Below are 22,942 nucleotides of genomic sequence, written 5' to 3'. Positions count from 1 at the left end.
GCTTTTGCTCATTCTCTCCAAATCAAACACACCTCGGTGGGCAGGGCCCCAACCTGGAAAATTCCAGCCCGAAAGATAAAGGATTGGAAAACGATTAAAACCAGAGGGTTGGAGCAGAAACCACTTGGCAGCCGGAACCTGCCGAGCGCCGGCTCCCAGCCCTCCCCACCGGGGCCAACACACGAAACTGGCTGTTCCCGGGGCTGGGCGGTGGGGGCTCACTGCAGGGGCCCTGAGCCTTGGCTCTGGCTGCAGCCCCCAGTTTGCATGGACCAAGCAGGCTGACACTTGTCACAGGCGCTTTGGGGGTCCCAGTGCCGCCAGGGGTGACGTCAGGAGGTTATGGAGTTTGGGTTGGGCTGTTTGTCCCACAGCCGGCCCCGGAGCCATCTGGCAGGCGGGAGGGATGAAGTAAGGCTGGATGATGCGCAGGGCAGGGGCTGATTCGAAACCCGTGGCCTCTGTTTTGGGAACACCTCCTCAGCGCCTGCAGTGGGGGGCAGCGGCATGGGGATGAAGCCTCCTCAGTGCCCCCGCCCAGAGCCAGGAAAACTCCCCCCTCCATCACCCTGACTCATCCCGGCACACGCCAACAACAACGTGGCCGACCTTCCCGCTCCTCCGCAGGGGACACGCTGTGCTGCCCGCACCCCTGCCCGCAAGCCAGGGTGAGATGGGCAGCGCCTTCAAAAGTGCTCAAGGCTGCGCAGAGGTTTTCATTGTTGTTGTTTTAATTTTTTTTTTTTTTTTTTTTTACAAAATGACACCCTTCTGGTCTGCCTTACAAAACAGATGTACACAAACCTGTACTAGAAAAAAGTTTTCCCAGCAGAAATGGGAAATAACTGTGTATAAATATTCTCTCCGAGTTCTTAAAGCTTCAATTCCCGGTTTGCCTGCTCGCCACTTCCTTTGGCCCAAGGGTCCCGAGGGTCCCAGCACCTCGGCAGGGCCTTATTGCTCACATCAGCTTCCAGGTAGTTGAGAGTCATGGGCCATGCTCCGCTAAAGGACCCTTGTTACCAGCACGTGGACGTCCCTTAGCCGAGTCACCGGCAGCTTTCTTTTTAGCAGTAGCTAAAAAAAGCCCACCCAAACCCCAAATTAAAAACCCAAACCCCATCTCTTTCGTCACCCACGTTCTACGTAGAGTCACAGGAATCAAGGCACTGAGCGGTAAAATTAGTGTCTCCTCCCGAAGCATGGCAGCCTCTCAGAAATTGCACGTTATGGGGTTGGGGTTTTTCTGCCTTAATTCAGTTAACTCCTCACCGTTCCTCGCCCCGGAGGGACACGGCTGGGTGCTGCCACTGGAGCTCAACCCTCATCTGTCCAGGGCTCCCCTTGCCCGGCAGCCCTGTCCCATCTGGCTCAGAAATAGGAGGGTTTGAGCCCCGGGGTGTTGTTGTTGCTGGGGTAGTGCGACTGCATGAGTGGGACCTCGCACTCGGAGCCGCCAGAAAGCATTGCCGCCTCTGGCACCTTGCGGCCGTGGCTGCTCAAATCCCCATTTTCCAGGCAGGCTTTCACCCCTTCCAGCTCCAGTGGGCTGGCGTCCACCCCGGTGCCAGCGTGTGCCTTTGCTCGGCGGTGCCGATGGTAGTACGTGCCAGCAGTCACCATCACCACCAGCAGCAGCACAGCAGCCAGCGCGGGGACAATCATCAGGGTCAGGTTGCTGTCCTTGCTCTGGGTGACGGGTGAGTGCTGCTGGTGGCTCACCGGCAAGGTCTGTGCCTCGGCGCAGTGCTCCTCCTTGGAGACCTTCTCCCCCAGGGGCCCGATGCAGACCCGGTAGGTGCAGTTGGGCTTCAGTGCCCGCACTGTGTACTCAGAAAGCGAAGCCGGCAAACGCAGCATCACCGGCCGCTTGTCTGGCCCGGAGAGATTTCGGTAGCTCAAGCGGATGCCCTTCAGCTGCATTTTGGACTGGACGTAGTTCTGCAAGTCCACTTTGAGGGAGGTGCTGCTGACCTGCGCGATGCTGATCCGCCGGCTGGGCAGCGGGGCCTGTGTGGCTGGGGACAGCGTCGTCCTCCTCACCTCCACCTGGCAGTACACCCCAGCGAAACCTTCTGGGCACAGGCACTCCAGGTGGTTTTGGGCACCCAGGTGGCAGGTGCCACCGTTCAGACACGTGCGAGGGGGACAGATGGGCGGCGGGGGGCTGGTGGGGGCCGGGGGGCCACTGAAGGGCACCGGCGTGGAGCTGCCCCGGGGGGCCCTGGCCCCCAGGGTGGGAGCAGCAGTGCTGGGCTGCGGCGCCGGGCGGCTGCTGGTGGGGAGCGGTGCAGGCAGCAGCAGCGTGGTGGTGCGTGGGGTGGTGGGGGCAGTGGTGGTAGTGGTGGTGGGGCAGCCGAAGTCGGCGTACTGCAGGTGGTGGAGGAGCTTGCCAGAGTTTTTTGGGGGGAAGTGGCAGCGCGTCTCCTCGGGCCGCCGGAGGACCACACTGCTGGCGTTTACCCACTGCACCAGCCAGCTCATCTGGCAGATGCAGTTGAAGGGGTTGCCAGCGGCCGTCATGGCCCGCAGCCTGGGGAAGAAGCTGGAGAAATCCCGAGGGATGGTGTTGATGTTGAGGTTGCTGATGTCCAGCTCCTGGAGGTTGTGAAGGTTGTGGAAGTCCTCTGCCGGCAGCTGGGAGATGCGGGCATTGCCAGCCAGGCTGAGCTTGGTGAGGCTCCCCAGCCGCCGCAGCACCGCTGGGACACGCTCCAGCAGGTTATCAGAGACATCCAGCTCATGGAGGTTGTTCTGGGCCTGGAAGAGCTCCTCATTTAAGCTCGTCAGGCCCAGCCCCGCAATCTTCAGGGACTCAATGTTGACGGCATGGAAGGCCCCTGGTGCAATGGCAGGGATCTTGTTCCAGCTGATGTCCAGCAGCAGGAGGTTGGGCAGGTCAAGGGGGGGCACAGCCCAGAGCTGGTTGTTCTGCAGCTTCAGTTCCAGCAGGTTCTCCAGCGTGTCAAAGGCAGCAGCATGGATGTGCTGGATCCTGTTCCTCTGCAGGTAGAGCCGCTCCAGCAGCCGCAGCCCATGGAAGGTCTCATTGGTGATCTCCTGCAGCTGGTTAGAGGACAGGTCCAAGTTGACAAGCTCTGTCAGGGGCTGAAAGATGTTTTTCTGGATGCTGGTGATCTTGTTTTGTGAGAGGTCCAAGAGCTGGAGGGCATGCAGGCCCGCAAAGCTGTCCTCGCTGAGCATCGTGATGCCATTCTCAAAGACGTAGAGGGAGAGGGTGTTGGGGGGCAGCCCCCGGGGCACGGTCTGTCCCCGTCTGGCCGCACACAGGATGGTCTTGGGGTCTTGGCACTGGCAGCCTGTGGGACATGCCCCAGCCAGCTCCCCGGCGGCCAAGAGAAGCAGCGTGCAAAGGATCAGCTGGTTCATGGTGTCAGCTCTGCGGGAGAGAGAAACCCAGCCAAGGTTAGGGGTCAGGCCCTGCTGGGGGGGGACCCCAGGCTGGCAGGGCTGTGGGGTGCCTCAGACCCCCTGCACTGCTGCTGGGGAGTGAGAGCCATCTCCCCGTGCCCTGCCCAGGACCCTCCGGCCCCAAAGGGACCATGGAGGGAGTGGGAAAGTTCCTGCCAGGCTCCGGCCTCCTCTGTGCTGCTCAGGCCCAGGACAAAGCAAGAACAGGGGCTGCCCACCCCAGCCCCATGCTCTGCCTCTCCCCAGGCCCCCAGAATTTAGGGACACGGTACTTTTGCACACCCCAAGCCCTACCATGAGACACGTCCCACCGGCTTTGGCCTGGCCTCTTGGTACCAGAGACCCAGTACAGCAGGGCAAGGGCCCCTACCTCCCCGGCTGCTCTCAGCAGGGTGCAAATCAAACACGGGGGATGCAGAGCAGAGGCACCGCTTGGCTTGGGAGCCAGCGGAGGGGGTGGGATCCCGGCACACCGAGCACTGCTTAACCCTTTGCTTGTGCTGCCGTCCCAGCAGCTGCACCCACGGGGTCTGCTCCTGCCCAGATCGCCAGCAGTAGCACTACCCTCAGAGGCAGAGGCACCCAGAGGTGGCCCGGGCACAGGCTGGGTGCTCCCCTGCTCCCACAGGTCCCTCCTGTGCCCTTCAGAGCCGGCTGCAGCCCTGCAGAGTCCCAGGGTTCGTACTCACCCCCAGGCCAGCTCCTGTCCTCTGGGGCCACAGGTCACCTTGCTGTTCCCCTTCCTGCTGGCACCCTGGGGACCCAGCACAGCACCCTGGGCTGCATCCTCATCCCTCAGAGATGGGGACTGGGATGGAGGGGAAGATGCTCTTGGGGTGAGTGAGGCTGTAACTACTCCTGCCCCAGCCCATGTCCTTGCTTCAGAGGCGGCTGGCTCCTCTCTCAACCCTGTCTTTCAGCCCTTTTAATGATACTCTTAATTAGCATGGGTGAGGGGGTGGCAGCGGGACCTGGGGCTGGGCCGGGGACCGATGTCTCCTGCCAGCCCATCTCAGGGTCACATGGGGGTGGCAGAGGGGGATCCTCAGGCAGGGAAGAGGCGAACCCCACCAGGCTGCTGGAGGTGAGGGTGCCACCAGCACCCTGCCCTGCCAGCCCCTTCCCCAGCCCTGGCTACCTCCTCCTCTGCTCTGAGTTGTTCGTAGCTCCAGACAAACCCCCCCTGCGACTCACATGGGGCCCCCGCCGTGTGCGGGGGGCTGCCGGGTCGCACAGCAGCACGTGCCGCCTGCCCCAGCCGCCCCTCCGCTGTGGGGGGCCCTGTCCGGTGCAGGGACACCACATCCTGCACCGGCGGCTGTAGGAGGGACTGGATCCGTGCCGTCTCCCCCTGTGGTGCGTCCCTGGCCAGCGGAGCCCTCCCGTGCCACAGAGGCACCGGCGCGCACCCACAGCCGGACAGGGTTAACACAGCGGCTGGCTCCATCCTCGCCTCTTCCCCGGGTGGGCCCCCCCCAGGGTGGGGTGCACCCGAGGGTGGGGTGCGCCCATGCTGCTGGGCAGGGTCACCGCAGCTGCCTGAGTCACTTGGCCCAACTGGCCCTGCCCCGCCGTGACCCATGCCGTCAGCACCCCCCCCCAGCGCCAGGGAGGAGCCGTGCCATGTCCAGAGGGTCACCGTCACAGAGTCCCCTCCCTGGCACCCCCGGCTCAGCCCCCAACCCCCTTGCTGATGCCGCTGTGGGGTCCCACAGCACCCCCACATCACGGCCAAGCCTTTGGTGCCTGGCACGAGGAACGAGCAGAGCCGAAAAAGCGTCATGGAGCCCTTGTGAAGCACTTTTTGAGGCCAAGGGGGCTGGGGGCAGACCCAGCACCCCTCACTGCCGTGCCAGCCCTCGAGGTGCCTCCAGCAGCCTGAAGGCACTGGCTGGCAGGCAAAGCCCCAGGCGCAGGGCACCGGGCATGCCCGCGGTGCTGCCACCATGCCAGGCCGCCCGGGTGGGCAGCGCCGGAGCCTGGCCAGGCCTGCGGGAGGCTGGCGAGGCCAGGGCTGGTTTTGCAATGCCAGGGTCGGGTTTCGCTGACGTGTCCCGTGCTGCAACCAGCTGCTGACTCCAAGTCTCTCTCGTCCCTTTAATTATGCTGGCATTTCCTCCCCTCCCCGCCTGCCAGGCTCCCCGCTCCAGGCAGGTTCGGCTGGCCTGGCCGCGGCCACGCATCCCTGCCTCGCCACGGGCGCCAGGCAGGCCAGCACGGTTGCTCCACCCGCACGCCTCCACCACCTCTCCTTTGGCATCACCCCGTTCCGCCGGCACACGCCGGCATCCCGCCCTCACACCCTGATGCTATTTCAAGGCAGTGATGGGTTAACCTGGCCCAGGATCGCTGGGGTGCTCACCCCTCCGAAATGGGGGGCAGGGGAACAGCCTCCCCAGGTCCCCAGGGGGGGTCCCCAAGGGTGGAGAGGGGGCCTCGGTTCTGCTGGAGGTGTTAGGAACGCCCTGCCAGCAGCCTGCTGCTGCCTTGGCTGGCCTCCCCTGCGCCTGCACCGCAGATATTTGCCGAATTATTCATATTTTCCGGCTGCGGGGAGGATCTGGGCTTGAATTCCCCCAGTCCCGGCTCAGCCTTTCCCTGCCAGCCTGCTGGGGTGGGAGCATCGTGTCCCCCCTCCCTGCCTGCAGCCCCCGGGGCCGAGCCGTCCCGCTGCCTGCCCAGGGCAAGGGATTTGGTGGGAGTCGCCCCGCTTCGCACCTGCCATGTGTTTTAGGGACGAGGCCAACGCTGTCACTGCGCCGCAGAGTGACACCTGCACAGGAAGGGCCGGGGGAGCCTGCCGGGGGTCCCTGCCCTTCCCCGCTGCTCAGGGACACAGCCGTGCTTCCCGGGAAACCCAGCACGGCTGGGATGTCCCTTCCCGCACCAGTGAGCGAGGCCCTGCAACCGAACAAAGCCACCGTTGTTGCCGGCAGGCAGCCAAGCCGGTGGGCTGCCTCCTCAGCCAGCGGGCACCAGCGCAGGCAGGATGGGGACCCTGCATGAAGCCAGGCCCTGGGCTCTCTCCCCGTCACCGCAGGGAGGGACGCAGTGCCTTCACCAGGTGGGACGCAGGCACTGCTCCCCTCCTTTACACCCCCCCAAAACAAGCCCATTTCAGCACATGCCCCCTCCCAAGACTCAGCCTGGGCAGCGGGGATACAGGATTAAGCCTTTAATCCTCCTCCCCTTCAACCCACCCTGCGCCGCTGCAGCTCCCACCTCCTCCTGGGCTCCCCTCCCTATTTAATTAAAGTTTCCGCAGCAGCCCCGGAGGAATGCAGGCCTGGTTATTGCATTCCCCAGGGCACTTGCTGGCCCCTCGGTCCCACTCCTGCCCCTTTGACCCGGCCGCGCTCCCCGGCTCAGGTGCCGGCAAGGAGAAAAACCAGCAGAGCCGCTTTACTAGCAGCCAAACCGCCTCCGGAGGAGCCCCAACGCCGGTGGAGGTTGGGAGGAGGCTGGTGATGCTGCCACGCGTGGACCCGGCAGCACAGCCAGATTCCTATGGCATGACTGGGGCGGCTGCGGCTGTCCCGGAGTGCTTCCTCCTGCCGCGTCCCGCCGGCAAAGCCAGCCGGGCAGGCAGTGCTTGCATCAGGGCCACCCGGCAAGGCCACCCGGCCTTGGTGTGGTGTGGGGAAAAATAGTAATTAGTGTCATCCTTGACAGCGGCACTGCCCAGTGCCGTGTGGGCAGCGGCACGACGGCCAGTCTGGCTGCCCCAGTCCCAGCAGGATGAGACCTGCTGGCATGGGGCACATCAGCAGGAGTGGGTGTCAAGGGGGACACCAGGGGTGTTTTTTGGTTGGGAAGAGAGGTCTTAGAACTGAAGCATCCATGCTGGGATGCGCTGGCTCTCGTGGCAGCTGCCAGCCCAGAAAGGAGCCAGGCAAGGGACACTTACCCCACGGTGGCCCAAAGTCACACCCAGAGAGGGTGATGGGGGCTGGCATCCCAACGCACACCGGGTGACAATGAAGCGCACAGGAAGCTGGCGGCAAGAAAGGCGCTGGGGCATCCCCGCCGGCCGGCGGCCAGGCTGGCCTGTGGCCCTGCTGGCACGGGTCCCTCTGCGCCAGCCGGGGGGAAACCCTTGCCGGCGCTGCCTGGGGACCCCGCTCAGCCCCACAGTGGGTCAGTGACCTCAGATGCTGGCCCCTGAGGACAGGCAGGGCCAGGGCAGCCAAACCCCACCCCAGCCAAGCCCTCCGCTGAGGAGAGTGGTGGTGGACACTGCTGCCAGCAGCTCCCACCTCTGCCTGACCCTGAAGGGCGAGCCCTGCTGCCACGTCTGCTGGGACAGGGTGAGCACAGGATCAGCTCAGGACCGTGCCAGTCCTGTGGGGGTCCTGGAACCCTTCTGCTGGCAGGGTGGGTCACAGCCACCCGGTCACAGCTGAAGGGAGCCAGGCTCCACATAAGCCCCAGCCACATCTCTCCCCTTCCCTGTGACAGGAGCAGCACCAGGCCGGGGTCCCCAAGCCAGACCCCGGTGCATCCCATGTCTGTATAGACACAGGCAGGGGCACAGGACCTGGGGCTCTGCCTGCACCCTCATCCCAGCCGGGCTGAGGCCTTGCCACCCGCCCAGGTGAGGGACAGCTGGGTGCCCCTGGCTCAGCCAAGGCCTCGGGGTGGAGAGGAGCAGGGCACACCGACCCCCCCACCGAGGCCTGGAGCAAGGTGCTGGCCCCGGGTGCCCTGCCTGCAGCCGAGGCCTGGGTGACACCCTGCCACCCGGGGAGGGCTGCCGGCCCTGGGTGCACCGTGGCCCAGCCGAGGTGCACCGTGGCCCAGCCGAGGCCCACCGGGCCCCCTCGGCCCCGCCACCCCCCTGAGCCCCCGGGTGCCCAGCAGAGCCCCCACCCGCCCGTGGGCCGCTGCCCCACGAGCCCCCGGACCCGCGGCGAGGGGAGAGCCGGGGCAGCGGCGCTGAGGACGCGGGACTCACCGGGGCGGGCCGGGGCGGTCAGTCCATGGCGGCAGCAGCCGGCGGCCGGGCGGGCGCTCCCCTCTCTGGCGGCGCCAGGCGCGGGGGGCGGCTTTAAAACCACGGGGGGGCGGAGCCTGCCCTCCCGCCGCCTTCCCATTGGCTGCAGGGGACCGGGGAGGAGGGGTGGGGCATGGCTGCCCCGAAGGCTCCGCCCCCTGCGCACCTGGGGCCCGACGCGGGGCGGGACCCCCGGGACCTCCGGGACTCCACGGGGCCTCCGGGACCCCCGGGACCCCTGAGACCCCTGGCAGCTCCGGGACCTCTGGCAGCTCCAGGACCCCAGAACCCTCCAGGGACCCCAAGGGACCTCCAACATCCCTGGGGCCGGGGTACCTGCGATCCCAGCATCCCTGGTCTGTATACACATAGGTACAGGGGTAGGTACAGGTATAGGCATCTCCCTCGTATCCCCAGCATCCACGGGACCCCTGCCATCCCTGGCACCTCCACCATCCCCTGGAACCCCCAGTAACATCAGGGGCTGGGTGTCCTTGGCACTCCCAGGGACCCCAATATCCAGTGTACCCAGGATAATTGGGGACCCCAGCACCCATGGGCCCCAGTGCCCTGGTACACCGGTACCCCCGTGCCCCTGCCATCCGCAGAGCCCCTGCCACTGCCTGCTGGGGGGCAGCGGGGCAGTGGGTGGCCCTTGCAGGGCTGCCCTCATGCCCCGGTGACAGGAGAGCTGTGCCGAGCGCCACAGAACAACGCTCCCTGTTTGGCGGTGCGAGGACGGCACAGGCCAGGCTGGGACAACCAGGCACCCAGGGTGCCCTTGTCCCAACCCTGGACCCCAGCAGCGGCAGCAGTGCTGGTGACAGCGACCGCAGCCTGCCATGGCCACTCCAGCGGTGTTTGCCTCCCTTGTGCCAACAGTCCTGGGGCAGAACCGTGCCGTACCGGCCACGGCTGTCCCTTGTGCTGCCCAGCCACCCCGTGACAACCCGCGGCAGCACCAGGGTGTCCCTGCCACGGGGTGTCCCTGCCATGGGGAGCTGCCAGGGCTGGAGCGCAGCACAGCTTTTGTTTTGCCATATTTCCTCAAAGTCATTCGGTGTAAAACGGCACAGTATGGTACAGCACAGTTCCCTGCCCTCAACACAGCCACAGAAATGTCAACCCAAAAGCAACAGATTGTCCCTTTGTTCTCCTCAGAGCTGCCTGCGGAGCTCCCTCCTCCGCCCCTGCCGAGGGAAGGCAGAGAGGTGGCTCTGTGCTCCTCATCACCACCGTCCCCTCTAGCCACCGAGTATTGCCCTGGTCATGGTCCCCTCTGGCCACCGAGCATCCCCCTGGTCATCATCCCCTCTAGCCACTGAGCATTCCCCCAGCCATGGTCCCCTCTGGTCATTGAGCATGTCCTGACCGCTGTCCCCTCCGGCCACCAAGCGTGCCCCCAGCCACGGTCCCCTCCGGCCACCAAGCACCCCTGGGCCGCAGGCTGGGACAGGGTGCAGGGCAAGGAGCAGGGACACGCTCCATCTGGCACAGCCCTGGCCACAGGGCACTCCCGGGGCTGGCTGGCACGGCAGGTGCCCGGTGAGGCGTGCGGGGTGCGGGGTGCGCCATGCGCCCGCCCCAAACTGGCCGAGCCGGCCTGGCCAGCCCCAGGGCTCCCCTGCAGGTGCCGATGGCTTCCCTGAGCGGGGCCAGGTGCCATCGCTGGGTGCAGGGCGCAGGGTGCAGAGCTGGAAGAGGGATGCCCCGCGGCTGGGCAGAGCTTCGCGGCAGGCACCATGCAGCTGGGGCTGGAAGTGGCCAGCAGTGCTGGCGGCGCCGTCCCGCTGCAAACCCCTCACCCCGGGGTGGGATGGCGAGGGTGGTGCCGTGGAGAGCTGTAAGTCAGGGGAGCAGCCTGGCACACTGAGGGCACCCCCCTGGCACTGGCGCTGCCTTCCTGCCATAGGCAGGGTCTGATCCTGCTCTGCGCTTCTCCAGGACGGGGTTTGGGGTGTGCACCAGTGGGGGAAGGTGCAGGATCCGGCCCCACGGCTGTCATGGTGCTGTGCCATGGGTGCCCCCGGCTCAGCACCCTCCTTCCCTTGCAGGGCAGCCATCCCGCTGTATGACGCTGACACGGGACTGCTGGTGTTGGCGGGGAAGGTGAGGTCCCATGGCAGCGGGGTGCAGCGGGGTGCAGGATGATGCAGGACAATGCAGTGGGGTGCAGCAGGGTGTGATGGGGTGCGGCAGGGCACAGTGGGGTGCAGCGAGGTGCATGTGGGAGCAGCAGGGTGCAGGGGGGTGCAGTGAGGTGCAGGAGCGTGCAGCGGGTGCGGTGGGGTGCTCCCCACAGCCCCGCTCATGCCCTGTCCCCTCCACCTCTCTTCCAGGGAGAAAACCTCCTGTACTGCTTCGAGGTGGCACCCACGCAGCCGGCACTCACCCAGGGTAAGCAGGATATGTCCCACGCCGGGCTGCCAGCAGCCCCGGGGGCCTCGCTCCTGCCTGCGCTGCCTGCCCCATGCCTGCCCTGCCTGTCCCCCAGTGACCCAGTGCCGGACAGAGGGCAGCACGCGGGGCCTGGCTGCCGTGCCGCGCCTGGCCCTGGACGTCATGGCTTGCGAGGTGCTCCGCATCCTGCAGCTCACTGACACCGCCCTCGTCCCCATCAGCTACCTGGTGCCACGCAAGGTAAGGGGGGGGGGCTGCGGGAGAGCAGGAGAGGAGGGAAACCAGGGTCCTGATGGTGGGTAATGGAGCTGGAGGGTGGGTGCTGGGTACTGATGGTGGGTAACGGAGGCTGGGTTTGCTGGGTGCTGGATTTGGGAAGCTGGGTGCTGCATGCAAGATGCTGGGTGCTGGAGAGTGGATCCTGAAAGCTGGATGCTACCTGCTGGGTGCTGTTGTGCAGTGGGTGCTGGGTGCCAGAACCTGAATGCTGGGTGCTTAAAGCAGCTTAAAGCATTTGAAATTTGGGTGCTGGGTAGCAGAGCCTGGGTGCTGGAGGCAGGATCCTGGGTGCCAGATCCTGAATGCTGGGTGCTTAAAGCTAGAGGCTGGGTGCTGAAACATGGGCACTGGGGCTGGGTGCTGCAAGCCGTGATGCTGGGAGCTGGGTGCTGTTTCGGATGCTGGCTGCGTTCAGGGGTGCACGAGGCAGCCCAACGCCAGGCAGCGTCTGACACCTACAGGCTTCCGCGTGCAGCTCGCGGGGACGGGGCTCCATGGCCGGAGGGGCTGGGGTGCTCAGGGGTGCCCAGGGGTGCCCAGAGGTGCCCCAGGCCAGGCAGTGGCAGCTGGCAGCGGGACAGGGGCTGCGGGGTTTTGGGTACAGCCACCTCACCCTGACCCCTCTCCCGCAGTCCATCCAGGACTTCCATGAGGATCTGTTCCCTGACTGTGCCGGGACGCTGCCAGCCACCAGTGCTCAGGCCTGGTGGGCAGGGGACAGCCAGCAGGTCAGTGTCACCCAGGGGGGTGTCCCTGCCAGTGGCATCGCCTGGGGCTGCCACTGGCCCCTGCCCACCGCTTTGCCCGCCAGCAGGTGGGGAGGGTGAGCCTGCACCCCGCACGGAGATCCACGGAGACCTTCAGCTCCCCCATCATCGCCTGCACCCAGCTACAGGCAGCCAACGCCAGCTCCGCCGATGCTGACACTGACCGGAGCGTGAGCATGGGGTGCCGGGGAGTGTGCCAGGGGTGCCAAGGGGTCAGGGTGTCCCTGCTGCTCTCATCCTGAAGGGAAGGGGAGGGCTGGGACACCGGACCCCCTGCCCACCTGCTCTCTCTCCCATAGGAGTGCAGTGGCTACTCCTCGCCATCCTCACTGGCCTCGCCGGGCAGCGCCGCCACCTCCCTCTCGGCCAGCACCGGCCCCTCCAGTGGCTTTGCCAGCAGCCCCAGCCAGAAGTCGCTGCAGAGCATTTTGGGTGAGCGGGTGGCGGGGTGGGCTTGGCGTCCCCTGGCTGGGGCTGTGCCGGGGAGGGACCCGGGGCACTCACCCGTCCCCCGCCTGCACCAGGGCCCAGCTCCCGCTTCCGGCACGTGCAGGGCAGGGTGCTGCACCGCGACACCCACCTCACCAACCTGCGGGGGCTCAGCCTTACCACACCGGGCGAGTGCGACGGCTTCTGCGCCAACCACCAGCGCGTCGCCCTCCCCCTGCTCTCCGCCGGTGGCCAGATCGCTGTCCTCGAGGTACCCCCAGCGCAGCGCGGCGGCCGGCACAGCGCCGGTGGGCACAGTGCCAGTAACCCCCTGGGTCTCTCCCCCAGCTCTCCAAGCCAGGCCGTCTCCCCGACACGGCCGTGCCCACCATCCAGAACGGCGTGGCAGTGGCCGACCTCTCCTGGGACCCCTTCAACCCCCGGCGCCTTGCTGTTGGTATGCACACCGTCCCTGGGGGAGGGTGCTGGGCTATTCCCCGGCACTGGGCACACCAAATCACTGGCTTAATTAACCACTGCCCATCTGTTTCGGTGCCACAGCGGGTGAAGACGCCAAGATCCGGCTGTGGCGGATCCCCGAGGGAGGGCTGCAGGAGACACTGCAGGAGCCCGAAACTGTCCTCCGAGGTGAGGGGTGTGCAGGGAGGCACACCGAGCACCTCATGTTGGGGACAAGCCAGCCCGGCAGTGTCCCTATCCTGGCGCAGGCAGGGACGGCCACACACCACTCATCCTTACCAGGTCACACGGAGAAGATCTACTCCATCCGCTTCCACCCCGTGGCGTCCGATCTCCTGGTCTCCTCCTCCTATGACATGACGGTGCGGATCTGGGAGCTGAGCACCGGGCAGGAAGCCTTGTGCCTGCAGGGGCACACTGATCAGGTAAGGGATGACAGACTTGGGGACACCCGAGGGGCATATTTGGCCAGGCAGAGGGCACGGAGGGGAAACCCCATCCGTCTCCCCAGATCTTCAGTCTGGCCTGGAGCCCTGATGGGAAGAAGCTGGCAACAGTGAGCAAAGACAGCCGGATACGGCTCTATGAGCCCCGGCGCAGCCCTCAGCCTCAACAGGTACGATCTCAGCAGCGGGGATGGGATGGAGAGCTGGCGGTGCGGGCAGGACCCCCCCCGCGGGCCCCTGCCCACACCCCCAGCTCTCTCCAAGCAGGCAGGGTGACTATCACCCCATGCAGGAGGGTCCAGGTCCCGAGGGGGGCCGTGGAGCGCGCCTGGTTTGGGTTTGCGGTGGCGACTACCTCCTGGTGTCCGGCTTTGATAGGTAAAGAGGGGGACACACGCCAAGGCAGGGGTCCCCAAGGGACACCGTGCCCCCCCCCATTGTCACCTCCCCACAGCCGCAGCGAGAGGAGGATCCTCCTGTATCGGGCAGGGGCTCTGCCCGAGGGACCCTTGTCTGTCCTCGGCCTCGACGTGGCCCCTTCCACCCTCCTCCCCTTCTATGATGAGGATACCAGTGTTGTCTTCCTCACTGGCAAGGTGAGGTTTTGCCCCCCCCCCAAAAAATGGGGTGGGCTACCTGCTTACAGCACCCCAACAGTGCAGAGGGACCCTCCGTGCACCCCCTGCCAGCCCGCATCTCACTCCATCCCCAGGGTGACACCAGAGTCTTCCTCTATGAGGTGACGCCTGAGCCCCCGTATTTCCTCGAGTGCAACAGCTTCACCTCCAACGAACCCCACAAGGTAAAGGCGGGGCCTGCCGGGGCCACGCTCCCTGTCCCTGATCCCCCTGCCTGCGCTGCCAGACCCGCGGCAGGCCCCGCTCATGCCTCCACTCCATCAGGGCTTCGTCTTCCTGCCCAAAACTGCATGCGAGGTGCGGGAGGTGGAGTTTGCCCGGGCGCTGCGCCTGGGGCAGAGCACCCTCGAGCCGGTGGCTTTCCACGTGCCACGTGTCAAGGTAGCTGGCGGGGACCCAGACATGTTTGGGGGAGGTAGGAGGAGGGGGATCCCCCCTCAGTGCCCCTTGCCCCCACAGAAGGAGTATTTCCAGGACGATATCTACCCACCGACCCGCGTGTGGTGGGAGCCGGCCCTCAGCAGCAGCACCTGGCTGGCGGGGGAGGACAGGCAGCAGCGCTGTGCCAGCCTGCGGCCGGCCAACATGACGCCAGGTGGGTGCAGAGGGACAGGGCGAGGGTCCTGGGCCCACGGGGACGGGTGTGGGGGGGTGTGTGTGTGTGTGTCAGCCGTGGGGCAAAGCCCTCCTGCCCCACGGCAACGCTGCTCTGCCAGTGAGCGAGGCCCCGAAGGAGGCTCCGGCGCGGAAGTTTGTCCCTGCGTCCGTGTACCTGGAAGAGAAGTCTGACGAGCAGAAGAAGGAGGAGGTGGGTGCTGGGGCACCCCGGGACCACCCTGCCACAGGGCCTGGGCTGGGGGCGATGCCCCAGGCCCCACGGCTCTGCCCTGCCTCCCTGCAGCTCCTGAGTGCCATGGTGGCCCGGCTGGGCAACCGGGACGACCCGCTGCCCCAGGACTCCTTCGAGGGGGTGGACGAGGATGAGTGGGTAAGTGCGGGGCGGGGGGGGACACGACCCCCGGGGCCGGTCCTGCCCCGCCGCGCCCCTCACCCCCACCGGGCCTGCCGCAGGACTAGGCCGGACCCCGGTACCCCGAGGACTACGCCGGGGACCCTCGCACCCGCCCGGACCCGGCAGGGAGGATGACGAGGAGGAGGAGGCGGAGGCGGAGGAGGAGGAGGAGGAGGAGGAGGCGGCGCGGCGGGGCCCGGCCCAGCTGAGGGGAGGCGCTGCAGGGCCGAGGGCCGCGCCCCGCACCGGGCCAGGCAGCGGCCTTGAGCCCCATGCCCACCGCGGGCAGGCCCCGCTATTAAAGCCGCTGCAGCAGCCCCCGTCTCCTGCCGTGACTGCGGGTCGGGGGGGCCGGGGACCGGCTCGGGGGGGCCCCACGGGACCGGGGGGGGGGGGGGCGCGGCCTGGGCCTCGCCGCCCTCGGCGCATGCGCAGCGCAGCCCGGCCAGCCAGCGGCGGGCCCTCCGGGGCGGCGCGGTCGCCAGGGGGCGCTGTGCCGTGAGAGGGGGCGCTCCGTCCCGCGCTGCCGCCGCCTCTGTGGCCGCTGCGCCCTTCGCTCCCTGACCCCGTGACCGCCGGGGGCGGAAGCGGCGGCGGGGCCATGGTGAGAGGGGACGGGGGAGGCGGCGGGGCCGGGCCGGGGCGGGGGGTGCGGGGGACAGGGCCCGGGGAGGCGGAGGCTGATGCTGAGCAGGGCCCGGGGGGACGACAGGGCCCGGGGAGGTGCGAGGAAGCTGGTTCTGGGGGGACAGGGCCGGGTCTGGGCAGCGCTCGGGGAGAGGTGACAGGGCAAAGGGCCCGCCTGGGGACGGGGCCCGGGGCGGCTGTGACAGCAGGGTGTCCCCGCAGGCCAAGTACCTGGCGCAGATCATCCTGGTGGGGGCCCAGGTGGTCGGACGGGCCTTCATGCGGGCGCTGCGCCAGGAGTTCGCAGGTACGAGCCGAGCTGCTGCCCGCGGCGTGGGGCGCTGCTCCCTGTGCAGAGCGTGCCCGCGGTGCTGGGCACCACATGGCATCCCCACCCCTGCCCGGGGCACGGCCGCACCCCCTTCCCATCCCCTTCCCCAGGGCACCCCGCTGCTCCCCATCCCCCGGGGCTGTGCCCGGGCGGACGCTTGCCAGGGTTGTCGCAGGGGTCACCCACATCCTGGTGCCAGCCTAAGGGCATTTCAGCTTGGGACAGGCTCCCAGCAGCCATCCCAGGCACCGGCCTGGACCCAGCACCAATGCCAGCCTCCGAGACATCCCAGCAGCCCCAAAGGGCAGAGCCGGATGGTTCCTTGGGACATGGTAGCCCCAGCCCTGCCCTGCCGGCTTCTGCCTGCCCGCAGCCTGGCTCACTGTGGGCGCTGACAGCAAATGAGTGCTCCCCAAGTTCCTGCCACCTCCTCAGCACCAGGGACCTCATCCAGGTGACCCGCGTGAGCTGGAGGCAGCATGAGGAAGGCAGAAGGGTGGAACTGGGTCTGAGCACCTCAGAGCCCATGGGCTTTGCTGTCTGGCCCCCACCTGAGGCCTGGGGGTCCCAGGGGGGGCAGCTTTGGGGGGACTCACGCTCTTGGTGTCTCCGGGCAGCGAGCCGAGCAGCAGCAGATGCACGAGGCCGCTCGGAGAGGCCCCAGTCTGCCGCTGCATCCAGGATCATCGGCATCAGCCTCCAGGAAGCTCAGCAGATCCTCAACGTGTCAAACCTCAACCCAGAGGAGATCCAGAAGGTAGAGGCTCCCTCAGAGCCAGGGAGAGACAGTGCTGGCAGGGCCTTGCCCTCCCCACGTCTGCTGCCTGGTGTAAGGGTGACGACTGGTCCCTGGAGGGAATGTGGGTGCTGTCCCAGGCTCACTTAATCACACTTTGAGATTTCCCTGCCCCAGCTGGAGGAGCGTACCAGCAGCTTGCAGGCATTAGCAGCTCACCAGGCTTGGCCCTCGCATTTGCCCAGTGGTGCTGCTCGGGGGAGGGGATATGGCCTCCCTGGAGATGCCCAATGGGAGTGTGGGGACCTGCTGGGGGTCAGGCAGAGCCAGCCGTGTCCCTGAGATCACACTCGTCACTTCCAGCACTACTGTGGGGAGCGGGAGGCTGCTGGGGTTCAGGGCCAGGGAGGGTGGAGGGGATGAATGTGATGGGGAACTACTCTTCGGCAGAACTACGACCACTTGTTCAAGGTGAACGACAAGTCGGTGGGAGGCTCCTTCTACCTGCAGTCCAAGGTGAGCAAAGGGAGCAGAAGACGGGAGCTGCGCTGGCCCTGCCCTCGGCACCTTCCCCTGCCTGGGATTTGGGAGAGAGCAGAGCCCGAGCGTCACCACAGATGAGGCAGGGAGGGGAGGGGGCAGCCCTGTCCCTCCATGTCACCCTGTCCCTCTGTCCTGCAGGTGGTGAGAGCCAAGGAGCGGCTGGATGAGGAGCTCCGCATCCAGGCCAAGGACGAGAAGGAGAAGGGGTGGAAAGCTGAGACGTGACTCTTGCCACCCCCACGCCCCGTGTCCCTTGCCCTTAACTTATAGGTAGCCAATAAATACTATGTTCTCCAGCGCCTGGCCTGGCTGCTCTGCACCCCAGGGAGGAAGAGGGGACTTGCCCACCTCTGCCTGCTGCCCCAGAGGGGCTCGGCTCCTGCGAGGGGCTGGCGGGGCTGGGTTTCGCCCTGGGGAGGAGGAGGAGGGAGGTGGCTGGGGAAGAAGGGGTGTTCCTGGGGCACTGAGGGCTGCCAGGGCTCAAATGGCACCCGGGGAGGCTGCAGGAGCTATTTTTGTGGTGGGTTTGGATGCTCTTGGCCTGAGCGCACGGATGCCTCTGGCTCCGTACCATGGGAATGCCGGGAGCACCGTTACCTTTCTCCCACCGCAGGCAGGCAGCCAGGACAGCTGCTGGGCTGGGGCAAGGGGCCGTGGCGGACACACACACACACACACACACTGAGCTGTCCCCACCCACGCCTCATCTCACAACCCTGGCAGGGCTTCACTGGCACCGAGGCTGCCTGACCAGGAGCGTGGGGACACACCGGCGGGTCAGGCAGAGTCAGCCGTGCCCCCGAGATCGCACCCATCACCTCCAGCACCCCTCTGTCCCCTGGCTTTGTCCCCACCTCAGGCTCTTGTGACCCGCACCACCATCGCGGACTGAAACAGGAACTTACTTCAACTTCACTTTATTGTTTTCTTAATAAACTTCCTCTCCCCTGGAGGAATATAGTGTTATAGTCGTTAGCTTATCTCTTACTTCTGCAGTCCTTAAACGCTATGCTAACAGCGATGGAGCCCAACAGGAGGAAAATAAAAACAACCCAGAAACTACGATAGAAAGGCACTTCGAGACCGTTAAAATACTGATGTCCTGGAATGTGCAACAACAAACTGATGAAGGAGCGAGGAGACGTACACCGTACACCGGCCGGGGCGGCCTGGTCGATGGCCCGTGGCCATGCTGGGGCTGTGGCAGCGCCGGGCAGCTGCCGCGCCCTGGCCCCAGGAGGGTGAGGGCAGGGAGACCGGCTCCCCGCGGGGCGCGCGTGGCCAGGGGCTCCTTCCAGCCCGGAGAGGGCAAGATTGGGGATACACCCCCCACCAGTTCAGAGAAAGCTGTGGGCGGAGGTCCTGCCCGGCAGCGGGAGGTACGGTGGGACCCCCCACATGTGCCAGGGGAGGCTCTGGGCTCTGCCCGCACAGAGGCTGGGCACGCTGCCCGCTCCTGGCACTAGGGTAGCACCCTGCCCACCCCAACGCTGCCCCGTGGCTCATCGGGGAACCTCGCTGGGGGGGCCGGCACGTCCCGAGGAGCGGGTGCCATGCCAGCCGGTGCCAACGTGCCGCCGGCAGCAGCCCTGCCGGCGCCTGGAGTCCTGCCCGCGCTGCCTGCTGCCTGCATGCGCTTGCGGTACATGGTTAGGTATGAACATAGCTAAACAGGGTGGCTCTGCCCCGGCACGGAGCCGGCACGGTGAGCGGCACACGCAGCCGTGTGCCTTGTCACGGGGAGGGCCGGGGAGGCGGCGGGGGACGAGGGCGGCTGCGGAGCAGGAGGGATGCGGGCAGGCACCGGGCCGGCATGTGCCCAGCCAGCTGGGCCTGGCACGGCAGGGACCGCGCCGAGGTGCCGTGGCCACGGCCCTGCCCGTGGCCGTGCCGGCCAGGTGGGGTCGGACAGCACGGCTGGGCGCAGCTCGGGGCTGCGGGCGCGGTCAGTCCCCGAGCTGTCACCCCACTGTCCCCAAGGCGGGGGGCTGCGGCCCCCCACGCCGGCCCCGGGCAGGGAGATGCCGAGTCGGCAGCAGCGGATGAGCCCAACTGGGGCCCCGTCAGAGCAGGGGGCTGGTTGAGAAATAAATAGCGGCGTCTCCAGCTGCCCAGGCCGGGGGGGAGCAGGGGGACCCCCCCCGTACCCCCGGGGCCGCCCAGTGCAGGGTCACGGCCGGCTCCGGCCGCCGAGGGATTATTGCTTTTCTCAGAAGAGTCCGTTCTTCTTTCGTGACAGTTAAAAGCGCAAGCGAGGTCCCGCCGGGGATGGGGGGAGGGGGCGATATCCCCCACCCCCCCCCCAGGAGCGGGATCTGCCCGACGGGCCGGCGGCTGGCCCCGGGCATCGTCGGGCCCCTCAATTCACGGCGGCGGGTTTGAGCAGCAGGGAGCCGGGGGGGATGAGCACCCAGCCGGGCGGCAGCGCCTCGGGGCTGCCCCCCGAGCTGACACCGGCCGAGAGGTCGAGCACGGCCCCCGGCAGCAGCGCCAGGCTCTCGGGGGGGCCCCGCAGCCGCCCCGGCTCCGTCCTTTCGCACCTCTCCTTCCGGCTCTCCGGCCCCTTGCCCACCTTGGGCAGCCGCCCCTCGGCCCCGCTGCCCTTATCCCCCTCGGCCTTGGCCCCGCCGGCCAGCAGCGACATGACGGGCAGCCCCAGCCCCGCCGTGAAGGGCGAGGGCAGCAGCGGGCTCTTGGCCAAGTTCAAGGGGCCGCCGTTGAGGGGCAGGACGGGGCCCGGCAGGGCGGGCAGGGCACCGGCAGCCCCGCAGCCCAAGGCGCTGAGGTCGAGCGGTGCCGGCGCCAAAGGGATGGGCAAGGCCGGCAGCCCCGGGGGAGCGAAGAGGGCGGCAGGGTTGGGGATCACGAGCTGTGCCCCGTTAACGTAGGGCATCTCCGCCGAACCCAGGGGCGTTTTGGGAGGTGGGTGGACCTTGAGCATCTCCGGGTGCTCGGGGGAGACGAAATGGCCGTGGGCTTTGATGTGCTTGCGGAGAGAGCTGGGGTCGGTGTAGCGCTTGTGGCAGCCCGGCATCTTGCAGGAGTAGGGCTTCTCCACGTAGTGGGTGCGGGTGTGCTTGAAGCGGTCGCTGGAGTTGGAGTAACGCTTGTTGCAGCCTTCGTAGGGGCAGATGTAGGGCTTCTCGCCTGCGGGATGGCACAGCACCGGGTCTGCCAGGGGCACAGCCAGCCCTGCAGGGTCCCCTGTGTTGCCACCCCCCACCCCCCTGGGCAAGCGCGGTGGCCGGCGCTGACCTGTGTGCGAGCGGTTGTGGATTTTCAGGTTCTCCAGGCGGGAGAAACTCTTGTTGCAGGTCGGGCAGCGATGCGGCTTCTCGTTGGTGTGCGTCCGGATGTGGATCAGCATCTTGTACCTGCCAGGGTCCGGGAGATGTCATGGGGGATGGCCCCAGCCCCCAGGACATCTTCTTGTCCCTGTGCCCTGGCTATGGGGTGGGGGGGACAGGGACACCCAGGCCAGCGCAGTCATCCTGCCCCCCTCACCCCCAGGACCTCACACCTCGCACTGCTGGGAGGATGGAGACCTCCCCCTGCACAGCCCCCAGTGCTGGGCTCCTGTCTCCCCACAGCGACTCAGAGCAGCCCCCCAGGGACCCCAGAGGCCACCCCCATTGCCCGGAGCCGCCCCCTGCCCACCTGGCGTTGAAGCCCCTGCCGTGGCGGGCGCAGCCCTCCCAGTGGCAGCAGTACCCCGCGTCCTTCTCGGGTTTGACATGGAAGTCATTGACGTGGTCCACCAGGTCTTGCAGGAGGTCAAAGAACTGGTTGCACTGCGGGCAGGAGGCTGGGGGTGAGGGGGCCTGGTGGGGTGGGCAAGGGGGAAGCCGGGACCCCCACCAGGGCCAGCCCCTGCCCCTCACCCCCCCCAGCTCCTACCCGTACCCCGTGCGCAGCAGCACCAGCATCTGGGGAGATGGAAATGACCCTTTGCACAACCCCTCCAGCATCCCTGCATGGCCCCCAGCTCCCCATCAGCCCCCCTCCAACCCCACATTGCCCCCCGCAAGCCCCATAGAGCTCTGCCATGGCCTTCCAGCCCCACATCCCTTCCCCAGCCCCAAAATGCCCCTGCGTGGCCCCCCCACTCCCACCCGCCACCCTCGCTGTGCTCCTATATGGTCTCCCAGCCTTTTATGCATAAAGCATCTGCACATCCCCCCCAGCCCCATATCAAAGCCCCATCCACCCTACACGGCCCCAGCTGCCCATCACCCCCCCTCAGCTGTCCCCACTTGCCCCCCCCCAGAGATACCCCACCCCCCCAGGGGCCACCCTGGGGATGCCACTGGGATCGAGGGGCATGGGAGGGCTAGGCAGAACATTGACCCCAGGGGGTGTGTGCCCCCCAGCCCCATATCTCCCCCCACAAGCCCCACAGACCTCTGCCATGGCCTTCCAGCCCCATGTCCTCTCCTGGCCCCAAAATGCCCCTATGTGCCCCCCCCCCCCACCTCACAATTCCTCTGCCTGGTCTCCCAGCCTCCAATCACCACCCCCAGCCCCATAAAGCATCTGCATGGACCCCCCAGCCCCATAACCCCTCCTCTCACCCCACAGCCCCTTAACCCCATGGCCCCCCCAGCCCTCCCTGCTGACCTTGGACCAGCGGCAGACGAGCTGCTTGGGCAGGGGCAGCTCGGGGGACAGGCGCTTCTCCTTGCTGGGGGGCAGGAAGGCAGCGGGGGGCAGGTGCAGGGCCCCCCCCGCCCCCAGCGGCAGGAAGAACTGCAAGGAGCTGGAGAGGCCGTCGATGTAGCGCAGGGACTGGAAATCCTGGAGCAGAGCCCGGGGGGGGGGGGCAGTGGGGGACGGGGCTGAGCCAGATGGAGACCCCCAGAGACCCCAGAACCCCCCAGACATACCCCCCCCCCCCCCAGGGGCCACCCCAGGGATGGTTTGGGGGGCACGGGGGGGCCGGGCAGGACATTGACCCCCAGGTGCGGTACGCACTGCAGGGGGGCTGTGTCACCGGCAGCAGTGGGCACGCCGCCGAGGTCAGGAGCACCGTCCCGGGCACAGTTCCCACCACTGGGCACACCTCGGGGCGGGGGGGACACGGCTGTACTTACGTGGGGGGTGAGGGGGCCAGGCAGGTCCCCGCTGCCCTGGCGCTCCGGGGAGAGCGAGGTGCTGCCAGCCGGAGACTCCCCACCGGAGCGGGGCGAGAGGCTGAGGTCCACCACCGGCACGGCGGGGAAGTGGCCGTCCCGTGGCTCCACCAGCCTGGAGTGTGCCAGGAGCCCGGGGGATGGCGAGGCTGGCACGGCCCGGCGACCCCCCCGGCTCCCCCCTCGGCCATCCCCGGCCGGCGGGGCATCCGGGCGCTGGGGACCACGGGGTCGGGGGCCAGGGGGACCCCGCTTCTCCCGGGCGGCTCGCAGCTTGGAGATGCTCAGCTTGAGGTCCAGCGGCTCCTCCAGCGAATGCATGGTGCCAGGGCAGGCGCTGTGGGGGACACACGGGGGTCACCGCAGGGATGGGGGGCACCGGTGCCACCCAAGGCATCGCCCCAGCCCGGCCCCGCAGCGATGCCCGTCTCTGCTCTGGGCCTGAGGCCGAGCGGGTGCCGGCAGCCACGGCGCTGGCATGGGGGCCAAGCCGTCCCTTCCGGCCACCCTGCCGCGGCCCCCTCCCGCGGCGGGCAAAGGGCAGGGCACGGCACCGGGGGCCCCCCCCAGCCCACGCGGCCCCTCGGTGTCCCCAGTGTGTCCTCTCCGTGTCGCCAAGCCCTGGGGCCAGCACAGCCCCTTGGCCAATTACCAAACCTTGCCAGGGATTGCCAAATCCCCAGGGCACCCGCAGCCCTGG

General features: G+C 67.3%; 3 protein-coding genes across 3 annotated transcripts in view; 1 reads left to right on the top strand and 2 right to left on the bottom strand.

Moving 5' to 3' along the window:
* LOC104032964 (presequence translocase associated motor 16) overlaps positions 1-17,409 on the top strand; it is a 40,888-nt gene extending 23,479 nt beyond the window's left edge. Inside the window, exons 10-31 of the mRNA XM_075718915.1 lie at positions 10,480-10,534; positions 10,765-10,822; positions 10,920-11,065; positions 11,737-11,832; positions 11,919-12,041; positions 12,171-12,303; positions 12,396-12,571; positions 12,649-12,757; positions 12,862-12,948; positions 13,063-13,205; positions 13,292-13,396; positions 13,519-13,604; positions 13,681-13,822; positions 13,939-14,028; positions 14,129-14,245; positions 14,324-14,459; positions 14,581-14,672; positions 14,766-14,852; positions 15,645-15,810; positions 16,452-16,591; positions 17,021-17,086; positions 17,252-17,409. Coding sequence (XP_075575030.1) covers positions 10,480-10,534; positions 10,765-10,822; positions 10,920-11,065; positions 11,737-11,832; positions 11,919-12,041; positions 12,171-12,303; positions 12,396-12,571; positions 12,649-12,757; positions 12,862-12,948; positions 13,063-13,205; positions 13,292-13,396; positions 13,519-13,604; positions 13,681-13,822; positions 13,939-14,028; positions 14,129-14,245; positions 14,324-14,459; positions 14,581-14,672; positions 14,766-14,852; positions 15,645-15,810; positions 16,452-16,591; positions 17,021-17,086; positions 17,252-17,338 — 2,440 coding nt within the window. The 3' untranslated portion in view covers positions 17,339-17,409. The remainder of the gene's footprint in view (positions 1-10,479; positions 10,535-10,764; positions 10,823-10,919; positions 11,066-11,736; positions 11,833-11,918; positions 12,042-12,170; positions 12,304-12,395; positions 12,572-12,648; positions 12,758-12,861; positions 12,949-13,062; positions 13,206-13,291; positions 13,397-13,518; positions 13,605-13,680; positions 13,823-13,938; positions 14,029-14,128; positions 14,246-14,323; positions 14,460-14,580; positions 14,673-14,765; positions 14,853-15,644; positions 15,811-16,451; positions 16,592-17,020; positions 17,087-17,251) is intronic.
* Positions 1,372-8,471, bottom strand: VASN (vasorin). Its single transcript, XM_075718319.1, has 2 exons — positions 8,387-8,471; positions 1,372-3,400 (listed from the first exon to the last, which is right to left on the bottom strand). The coding sequence occupies exon 2, from the start codon at positions 3,388-3,390 to the stop codon at positions 1,372-1,374; it is 2,019 nt and encodes a 672-aa protein (XP_075574434.1). The 5' UTR covers positions 3,391-3,400; positions 8,387-8,471.
* A 2,063-nt stretch (positions 17,410-19,472) lies between the features above and the next one.
* Positions 19,473-22,563, bottom strand: GLIS2 (GLIS family zinc finger 2). The gene is made up of 5 exons (XM_075719021.1): positions 22,192-22,563; positions 21,731-21,907; positions 20,771-20,904; positions 20,369-20,487; positions 19,473-20,260 (listed from the first exon to the last, which is right to left on the bottom strand). Exons 1-5 carry the CDS (start codon positions 22,561-22,563, stop codon positions 19,473-19,475), a joined length of 1,590 nt encoding a protein of 529 aa, XP_075575136.1.
* Between the last annotated feature and the right edge of the window lie 379 nt (positions 22,564-22,942).

This window comes from Pelecanus crispus, chromosome 11 (genome assembly GCF_030463565.1).
Source record: "Pelecanus crispus isolate bPelCri1 chromosome 11, bPelCri1.pri, whole genome shotgun sequence".
Classification (NCBI taxonomy): Eukaryota; Metazoa; Chordata; class Aves; order Pelecaniformes; family Pelecanidae; genus Pelecanus; species Pelecanus crispus.
Note: the sequence above shows the minus strand (reverse complement) of the source record. Positions and strands in the feature narration are given on the sequence as shown.